The sequence below is a fragment of the Haliaeetus leucocephalus genome, unplaced genomic scaffold (assembly GCF_000737465.1).
Source record: "Haliaeetus leucocephalus isolate CR32 unplaced genomic scaffold, Haliaeetus_leucocephalus-4.0 Scaffold354, whole genome shotgun sequence".
NCBI classification, from domain to species: domain Eukaryota; kingdom Metazoa; phylum Chordata; class Aves; order Accipitriformes; family Accipitridae; genus Haliaeetus; species Haliaeetus leucocephalus.
The window spans coordinates 13,158-23,274 of record NW_010972790.1 but is presented as its reverse complement, the minus strand read 5'-3'; the positions used below and the strand labels follow the sequence as shown (position 1 = coordinate 23,274).

The 10,117-nt window shown below is 56.7% G+C and overlaps 1 protein-coding gene across 1 annotated transcript in view; it reads right to left on the bottom strand.

Moving 5' to 3' along the window:
* LOC104835045 (kallikrein-14-like) overlaps window positions 1-6,066 on the bottom strand; it is a 23,448-nt gene extending 17,382 nt beyond the window's left edge. Inside the window, exons 1-4 of the mRNA XM_010572824.1 lie at window positions 5,829-6,066; window positions 2,794-2,956; window positions 1,440-1,687; window positions 464-600 (exon numbers count right to left, since the gene is read on the bottom strand). Of these exons, the coding sequence (XP_010571126.1) occupies window positions 464-600; window positions 1,440-1,687; window positions 2,794-2,956; window positions 5,829-6,066 (786 nt within the window). The remainder of the gene's footprint in view (window positions 1-463; window positions 601-1,439; window positions 1,688-2,793; window positions 2,957-5,828) is intronic.
* Between the last annotated feature and the right edge of the window lie 4,051 nt (window positions 6,067-10,117).

Sequence of the window (10,117 nt, the reverse complement as noted above, 5' to 3'; positions counted from 1 at the left end):
TCAACGTGCCATGACCCAGCATCATGGCTCAAGCAGAAGGTCAGTGGTGGGAACCCAAACCTTGCATACACCCGTCAACATGCCGTGACCCAGCGTCATGGCTCAAGAAGGTCATTGGTGGGAACCCAAACCTTGCACGAGCCTGTCAATGTGCCGTGACCCAGTGTCATGGCTCAAGGAGAAGGTTTTTGGTGGGAACCCAAACCTCGCACGAGCCCGTCAACGTGCCGTGACCCGGTGTCATGGCTCAAGAAGGTCGTTGGTGGGAACCCAAACCTTGCACGAGCCCGTCAACGTGCCATGACCCTTCCCTGGTTTTATGGCTTGGGTTGAAGGAACCCAAGATTTGCGTGGACTCATCTCACCTTGGTTTTGAACCCAAAGCCACACCAAAACCCTCTTTTCCCCAGCAGCAACCTGGGAGGTGGCTAAAGGGACGTCACCCCCCGTGATTTCCTCTTACCTGGCAGGAATCGATGCCCCCCTGGGGCACGCCGGCGCAGAACATGTTGGGGGTGATGGCGTTCCCGTAGGCTCTGGCGCATTTGTCCTTCCCAAAGGTTTGGATGGCGGCGCACTGCAAATTTTTGGGCAGATACGCTGCACGACAAGGTGGGGATGGAGAGGGACATGGTGAGAAGGGGCAGCCCCCTAATGCCGAGGCCCGAGCAGACCTCATTATGCTTTTGGTAGGGTTCTTTGGGAGGTGGATGATGGAGATGCCTCCATCAGAAGTGGGGAGGTCGACACGAAGGAAATCCCAATCCCGAAGGGAAAAACTCAACCCCAAAGGGAAAAACTAAACCCTGAAGGGGAAACCCCAACCCTGAAGGGAAAAACTCAACCCCGAAGGAAAAAACTCAGCCCCAAGGGGAAAACCCAACCCCGAAGGGAGAACTCAACCCGGAAGGAAAAAACTCAACCCGGAAGGAAAAAACTCAACCCGGAAGGGAGAACTCAACCCTGAAGGGAAAGACTCAACCCCGAAGGGAAAAACTCAACCCCAAGGGGAAAAACTAAACCCTGAAGGGGAAACCCCAACCCCGACGGGAAAACCCCAACCCCAGAAGGAAACCCCAACCCCGAAGGGAAAATTCAACCCCAAAGGGAAAAACTCAACCCCAAAGGGAAAGCCCAACCCCAAAGGGAAAGCCCAACCCCAAAGGGAAAGCCCAACCCCGAAGGGAAAACCCCAACCCCGAAGGGAAAACCCCAACCCTGACGGGAAAACCCCAACCCCGACGGGAAAACCCAACTAGACGTCATTCTCCGTGGGGAGCCGCTCCCTGGGCAGAGTTAAGGTGAGGTCAGGGAAGACCTTATCCCACTTTCCCAGCTGAGAAAGCCACCCAATCTCCTTGGCGAGCCCTTTCCCCTGCCCAATTCCCTCCACCCACCATCCCACCTCTTCCACCGCGATCTCCACCGGGAACCAGTACCTCCAGGGGACTTGGTCGTGCCCCAACCAGAGACGCTGCACCTCATCCCGTCCATGGGACACCTCGTAGCTAATCGGATCTTCTTGATGCTGTTGCTGAACTGAACGGGTTTGTTCAACCTCAGGAGCATGAAGTCGTTGTCGTTCTTGCGGGGGTTGTAGGCTGGATGGACCTGGAGCTTTGAAATCAACCTCACTTGCCCCGTTCCGTCCCGTAACGTGTCCGTCCCGATTAACACCCTAAGGTCCCTGCCCGGGGAAGAAGATCAAGAAATCAGTGCTGGTACCTCCAGAGGAGACAAATAAAACCTTGGCCTCAAGGGTTGGCCGGCAAGGAGATGATGGAGATGTGGCCATTGAAGTTTCTCCGCATTCAGCGGGCAGAGTTAAGGTGATCCGGCGGTGGGACCACCGTATCCCATTTCCCTGGGGGAGGAGACCAGGAAAATACGCTCATGCCTTGAGGATTCATGAACCAGCTCTTCTCCAAGAGCTCTTTGATGGCTCAGATACCCTGGGGCCACCTTCATGGGAAACAGTTGCATCTCTTAACTTCATCTTCCCGACTCCAGGAGGCCCACCTGCAACGTCTCGACGATGTTGCCCTCAGCCCAACTTCTCCCCGACTTTTTTTTTTTTTTTTTTTTTCCTCCCATGATTTCCCCTCCAAAACATCCAGCTTCCTCTCACGGGACCTTGCGGAGAAACTGGCCAACCTTGGCTGAGGGGGAACCTGCTCCGCTTAGTGGTGTCACCTGGAAAAAGGGGGTGACCGGACCTCAAAGTTGAGGGGGGAAGAGCTTGGTTCCCTTAGGATTTTGGAGCTGGAGGTTGTCACCCTGTGAAGGACCCATCAGCTCCTCCAGTCTCCACGCGGAGGACGACTGTGCCTTGATTCCCCTCTAGAAGCATTGCCGTCCAGATGCTAACATCTGGAGATACCCATCAACGTCTAGAGCTACTGGTCATGGGACACCGGCCACTCTGGAGGTAACATCTGGGCTACAAATATCTGGACGTACCAACCTCTGGATACCTCTGGTACCTCTCTCTGGAGCTACCAACCCCTGGAGGTACCAGGTTCAGTATGACCAACTTCTGGACACCAAGATCTGGAGGCGTTCACATCTGGAGACGACAAAACTCTGGAGATGCCAACATCTGGGGCATCTTTCTCCGGATATCACCACGCGGAAGCAAGCGTCGCCTTCCAGAAGTGCCAACATCTGGGCATGAAACCTGAAGGCACCGACCCCAGGGGACCCACCTCTCCCCCTCGGTCCTTGAGGAGACCTGGGCGAGGAGACGTCGTTTCCCAGGAAGCCATGGGGCATGTGAGCACGGAACCGGCTTACCTGATTGGCTGCCTGCAGTGAGCGGCTGTCAAGACCCATTGGGCATCTATCAAGCTTCCCCCGCAGAGAATTTGACCCCTCTTGATAAGGGCAACTTGGAAAGGTCGTTGGTTGATGGAGCAGGGTTTCCCACCGATGATCCGGGACTCGTCCTCCTCCGGCACTGAAACAAAGAGCACCAAAGGGCACCGTCAACGCGTTGTAGGCAGCCGCCAAGTCTTCCGAAGAAAGACACCTGCCCTTTTGGGTTGAAAAGAAGGTGAAACGTTGCAAAAAAAAAAAAAAGGTGTCTTTGAAAAGGGGAAAGGGAAAAAGTCTCTATTTTTCAATCTTAAACTCCCATCGGAACACTCATAATCACCTTAAAAACCTAAAAATACGCTTTTTTTCATTTACTGAGTCATCTATCTGCCTACTGGGCTTTTTTTTTTGGTGAAAAAGGGTTGAAGGACTTTTTTTGGGGGGGGTTGATTTGGGGAGCAGGTGAAATCCAACCATTTGTAGCCAAGACTTGAATCAATCCTCGAAGGTCTGTTTTCTCCTGGTGCCATTTGATGGAGCCCCATGACTCCATGACCTGACCACTCCTCCCAGGCAGAGGACTGGAGGTGGGAACTCCCACGAGGAGACCCCTTTGGGACCGGTTTGTCTTGCCGGATCGTGACAATGAGGTGTCCTGGAAATCACCGAGCGTTCGGGAAGTCACCAGGAGCCACTTATCTCCGCCGGTTTCGCCATGGGCCTCTGGGAGGGGCATCCGTTCCACCTCTACGATTCCTCCCAGCCCGAGATTGGACTCCAAAAAGGAAGCTGACGCAGATCTAAAAGAGCTGATGGCTTCGTCCTCGGTCGGTGAGAAAGCCTGTAGGACCAGCTCGAAAAGCATCCTACCTCCCGGATGGCTCATGTACCCAGAACTCCTAGTTAGGGCCGGGGTAGGAGATGGTTGCATCAACACAAGCAGGAGAAGCCCTGACGCGGGGAGAAACGATAAGAGGAATTTCCTCGGGAATGCGAGTCCTTACGTCAACGCTGGAGCTGAGACGTCTCCGTCCCCGTCAGGTTGATTTGAGAAGGAAGGGTGAGCGCCGTCAACTTGGTTTAGGGGGGTTTTTTTTTGGGTTAGATCATAGAAAAAGGGTCTCATCGCTAGAAGCGCCCCATTTCTGACACGGATCTCCCAATTTTTCCCATCTCTGGAGGCATCTCCCTTGGCTTTTAGTCGCTGTGGAAGCATCTCCCTTGGCTTTAGGTGGCTGCAGATGGGCGTCTGCTGGAGTTACCCAACGTCGCTGGTCCTCGAGGAGAGGAAGGGACCGTTCTGAGAGGCAATCCCACCCCATCCAACGCCAGGCGTTTACGAGATGACGTTGCCCCTCCCCTCGTTAGGGTATTTATCATAAATGAGGTTTGCAGGGTGACTGTCTTGAGGCCATGACCACCTTAAGGGCAGCTCCGCTCGGGTGACCACCCAATGGGAGTCCAAAGCCTTGCGACGTGCTCGGGACCCTCAAGGTCACTGGAGAAGACCCCTGATGCTCAGTTGTGTCCAAGTGGGAACAGACAAGTTTTGTTTTTTTTAAAAAAAAGGATAATCAGTTCAAAAAAGGTGTTTTTTTCAAGAAAAAGACCTCTCTCCCACCTCAAAAACACGCAGTAGGACTTTCAAATGGGAGATACCAAGTCCTTGTTCTCTGAGGTGTCCTCACAGGTTTTGGGGCCAAGTTCTCCACGCCGTGGTCTGGGGCATCCCAGACATTTTTGGCTAATGTGGGGGAGAAGTCGCGAGTCCAAGCGTTGACCACCTCGGCGAAGAGCTGCATTGATCGCGGCGCGTGCAAGGTGGCTCCGGTCCACGGCATCTGCAATCGCCTTCCGCTGAAGGTTGGGACATTGGAATTTACCAGTGGGACTGGTTTGTGCTGGTGGGAATTGCAGCCTGTGACAGGTGACCATGGGTGACGCCCGAATTTCAAGCCGCCTGGAATTTGCCACTATCCGGTCCCGGCAACGCTGCCAAAAGTCGAAGGGTGGGAACCATCCTCCTGCAAATGCTCATCGGGGAAGCATCCCTGGTCATCCCAAGGGCCGTTCTTGAGCCTTCAGAGACCAACCAGTGGGTTTAGATTCCACCAAGCTCCTTGAAGGCATCTCAGCAGCTTCCCCGAGCTCCCGTGGTGGAGGGGTATCCATCAACAAAGGCCAATCGGCAGAGGCAACGTGAGATGGTGGATCCTGCCCTGTGGTGGAATCCATCCCCTGGATTTCCAGAGGCTACTGGCAACCAGAGAGCTCCAACCGAGGTGATGGTACCTCCATCCCAAAGATCTGCCCCCAAGAAAACAGTTCTTGGACAGTCACGGGGCAAATTGTCGAGCCATTGTGTTTGGACATGACCTTGTTCCTTCTCCGCAGGACCTGGGCGTTTCGGATTCAGCTCTGGGGACACGGATTTGGGTTAAGAGGCACCGAGATCAGGTCAGATCCGAGGTCTTTGCATCCAACGGTCAGAAATCACGGGACTCCTCTTTCCACCCAGAGACCCATCCATTTGGGTTCTCCTTTGGCAGAGCATCATTTTGGAGGCCAGAAGAAAGGAAAGGGATGCTCCCGTTGGGATTAAGTCTCTCCTTTCTTTCCATCACCCCGGGTGACACTTTTTGTCTCCTCCTCTTTGCGGCTGTAACAGAAATCCCCGTGCAAACTTCCAGAGGAGGGAAAGAAGTGATCCCGGCGATCCCAGCGCCTCCAACGGGATGCGGGGATTTTCCTCTGCATCTCTTACGGGCCCCGTTTTCCCACGTCAAGGGGATTGCTTTCTCTCAGCTCGAAACCAAAACAGGTTTCGTAACCGTAGGGCCTTGCCCAAACCTTCCTGTAGGCAAGATTCCCATCAGCCAAGAGAAGGGATCTCCCCATCCCATCCCATCCCTTCCCATCCCATCCCATCCCATCGGACACAGTCCCCTACAAGGTCCCCGTGAAACACCCGTGGTGGCTCCATCCCTCCCTCCTCGGCCACGGGGTTGACTTACGCTCGTTGCCTTCGTTGCCCTTCACCTGAGCTCGCGCCGGCGGCAGGGCGGTCAACACCACTCCGGCTGCGAGGATGAAGATGGGGATGAAGCTGAAGGCCCCGCGCCCGTCATGAGCCATTCCTGGGGCAGAAAAACCAAACTGGATCAGCTCCGGGGTGGTCGACGCCAACGTGGGGACTACGGGGAAGGTCCTCGGCGGTGTCCTTCTGCCTCCCGTGTGGGATGGAGGCGACATCGCCAAGATGCTGGTGGTGTTTTGGTGCACCTTCCCCCTTACAGACCTTGGGGTGGTCTTGGACCCTCTTCTCCACCCTGTTTTGGTTGAGTTCCACCAAACCCACCTACACGAGCTCAGGAAGGACCACCTCCCACCCCATCTCCACGAAACTGGGAGATCCGAGCTAAACTGGGATACGGAGGGCATTCCCACCTAAACCCATCCAAACCAGAGCCACCCCACGTGGGCTGAGCGCCTGGGGCCGGATGGATCCAACCCGTGGGAAACATCCACCGAGAGATGGGGAATCCCCGGATGCCTGTTTCCCACGCCGCCCCGCAGCATCCATCCCTCGTCGCGACATCCGTGGTCCTGGCCTTTGGGGATGGACTCACCTGCCGGAGGAGAAGGACGGGGCCGGCTCGGCGTGTCGGGAAGCTGAGAGCCGGTGGCTTGGGGATATTTATACCCGGGGTGAAAAGTAGGCCGTGTCTCCGGCGGGGTGAGTCAAGAGCGGTTGGGCGACCGGTCGGCGCGGTAGCGGGGCGAGCGTGGCCCGTGGGTGTCTCCCCGTCCCCGGGAGAACGATTAGGGCTTTGATGTCCCAAAGGAAACGCCGACGGGATCCTCGGCAAACGGGAAAAGCCCGCTTCTCCTATCATCGGAACCACCCCGGACGGGGGTGAGGAGTCCCCAAAACAGGGCTGACCCCTCCCCATGTCCTGGGGTGAATTGGGGGGGTCCCTTCCCACCCCCAGGGCAGGATGGGGGTGTCGGGGTGATGACCCAACCCCTTGGGTGTTGGGAAATGGGATGGGGTTGCCTCCTGCTCGTCCGCTGCCCGTTCTGCTGGCCGCTTAGCCGGCCGTAAGGTTGCCCGGCCAGCCGTCTGTCTGTCTGTCCGTCTGGCCGTCCGCCCGGCCGGCTGGTCGTAAGTCCGCCCGGCCGGCTGTCCGCTCTGCCTGGCCAGCCATCCGTCTGTCTGTCCGCTGATCCGGCTGCCTACCTGTCTGTCCAGCCATCTGTCTGTCTGTCCAAGCAACTGGAAGTCTGTCCGGATGTCTGTCTGTCCGTCCTCCCACCTGCCTGTCCATCCTTCCATCTCCCTGTCCACCTGACTGTAAGTCTGACCGTCCGTCTGTCCACCCAGCTGTCTACCTGTCTGGCCATCGGTCGGGGCATCCGACTGTAAGTCCGTCCAGCTGTCTGTCCCCCCATCCACGTATCTTTCTGTCTGTCCACCTGTCCTTCCAACTATGTCTGTCTGTCTGTCCATCCATCTATCTGGCCATCGGCCCATCCATCCATCCGTCTGTCCATCTGACTGCCAGTCTGTCTGTCCCACAGATGTCCCTCCGTCCATCTCTCTGCCCCATCCGTCCATCTGCCGTTCATCTTGCCATCCCTTTGTCCATCAGCCCGTCTGTCTGTCCGTCTGCAGTCGGCCAGTCTATCCACTCACACCTCTTGTCCCCTCATCTCTATCTGTTCATCTCCACCGTATTCCCTCGTCTGTCCATCTGTCCGTCCAGCTGTAGAGGTGTCTTACCATCTGACTGTCTTGCCATCCTTCCAGTGAGCTGGATAGCTGTCTGTCTGTCTGTCCTATTTATCTGTCCATCCATCTATCGATCCATTCCTCCATCCATCCATCCCTCCATCTTTCTGTCCATCCCTCTGTCCACCCCTCCATCTGTCCTTCTATTCCTCCATCTAGCTGTCCATCCATCTGTCCATCCCTCCCTCTAGCTGTTCATCTAGTTGTCCATCCCTCCATCCCTTCATCTATCTGTCCATCCCTCCATCTGTCCATCTATCTACTATCTAGCTGTCCATCCCTTGATCTAGCTGTCCATCCATCTGTCCATCCCTCCATCTATTCCTCCATCTAGTTGTCCATCCATCTGTCCATCCCTCCATCTATCTCTCCATCTAGCTGTCCATCCATCTGTCCATCCCTCCATCTATCTCTCCATCTAGCTGTCCATCCATCCGTCCATCCAACCATCTACCTCTCCATCTAGTTGTCCATCCATCTGTCCATCCTTCCCTCTACATGTCCATCCCTCTGTCCACCCCTCCATCTGCCCATCCACCCACCCACCTAGCTGTCCATCCACCCACCTCCTCCACACAACCAGCCGGGTAGACATCACATTACGCGTACACGCGTGCGCACACGCTTCCCCACGCGTGCGCGGGGGCAGGCGTGCTCCCAACCCACCATGTCACCTCCGAGGAGGGGACCCTCGTGGCTCCAGGGTGGGGGATGCGGCCCCTGAAGGTCCTTGGGGACCTTCCTTTGAGTAGGTAGTTACTCAGATGAGTAACGCCGCGGATGTGGGTGAACGATGGGCGAGGTCCCGTCCCGCTGCCAACCCGGCTGAGCCCTGCGAGTCGCTTCTGGTGAGTCAAGGGGACATCGGGGATGGGGGTGTCACTCGTCCGTGTGTCCCCCCCCAAAGCTGGACACTGGCCCCAACCCTGGAGATGCGTCACCTCCTCTTCCTCGCTCCCCCAGCCCCAAGAACACGGAGGATCTCCAAGGTTGGAAGCGCCCGGAGAGGGTGACCCAACTACAATCAATGTCACCCACCGTCCCCAAGGCCACCTGGGGCATCTCCACCCCAAGGGTGGTGACACCAGCCGAGGACCCCGGCGTCTCCCGGCCCTTCCCGGGGCGGATTTCGCTTGCGTGTGCCGGGATGTGAGCCAAGCTCCGGGCCGGTGGGCCGAAATTTTCGCTGAGCTCAGCGGCGCTCGTCAGCCCCCACCCCGGCACCTCTTTCCAGAAGGTTCAAAACATCTTCGCCGATGGTTCTTCTCGTCTTGGAGAGCCGTGCTTGAGGTCCGGCACGTCCTGCAGTGGGAAGGTCTCGGAAGGATTTTTGGACACCGATGGGTCCTCTAAAGCCACCCTAGCCTGGCCAACCTCCACTTTGGTGGGACCAGAGCTGCCACGTGGGTGCAGGAGCTCCAGGGGTGGCTTTGAAGGCAACTCTGTGCCTCTCCAATGGCCCCTTCGGCAGGGCAGGGAGAGGAGACGAGGCTGGGAGCAGCTCAAGGCAATTAACAGCCTGACGAGCAATTAAGGGCGGAGAAGCCCAGGAGCTGAGTCCTGATGAAAGGAAAGGCCGGGTTGGGATGAATCACGGTTTGGAGCTGCTGATCTCGCTCTCTGCTGGTGGCAAGAGGAAGCCTGGGGCTGGGTTTGGTCCTAAACCTGGAGGTAAAGCTGGAGCTCCTGGAAGGGCAGCTATCCCAGGAGATCCATGGAGATCTGGTCTGTGGAGATCCTCAACGAAGAGGTTGTGGCCTTGGGAAGCCCATCTGTGGAGGCCTGGCCCGTGGCGGTCTCATCTACCAGGATGCCACCCGGTGGAGATCCCAACCCATGGAGGTCTGGTCTATGGAGAGCTAATCCACCAGCCTCCTGTTCCCGGTGATCTTCTCCCATGGAGATCTGGTCCACAAAGATCCCGTCCACAGAGATCCCTTCCACCAGGATCCTGTCCACCAGGACGTCCGGTCCACTAAGATCCCATCCGTGGAGATTTAGTCCGTGGAAATCCCATCCATGGAGGCCTGGTCCATGTTGTTCTCAGCTACGGGGATCCTGCCTGGGGAGGTCTTGTCCGTGGAGTGGTCAGCTGCGGAGATCATCTGTGGATGTCCCATCCATGGTGATCCCGGTGGAGAGATGTGGTGGGCAGAGATCTCATCCACTGGGATCCTGTCCAGGGAGATGCCGCCCATGAAGGGGGAGGATATGGTGATCCCGGAGGACATGGAGGTCAAATCCGCAGGGCTTCAAACCACGGGGATCCCATCCTTGGGGATGCCGCCCGTGGGGATCCACCCTACAGACACCAACAGCCGTGGAGATCTGGTCCACTGAGATCCCACCCATGGGGATCATCCTTGGCCATGAAGGTCCACCAAGATCACATCTGTGGGGATCCCATCCATGGGGATCTGCTCTATAGACATCCTCGGCCATGAAGGTCCACCAAGATCACATCTGTGGGGATCCCATCCATGGGGATCTGCTCTATAGACATCCTCGGCC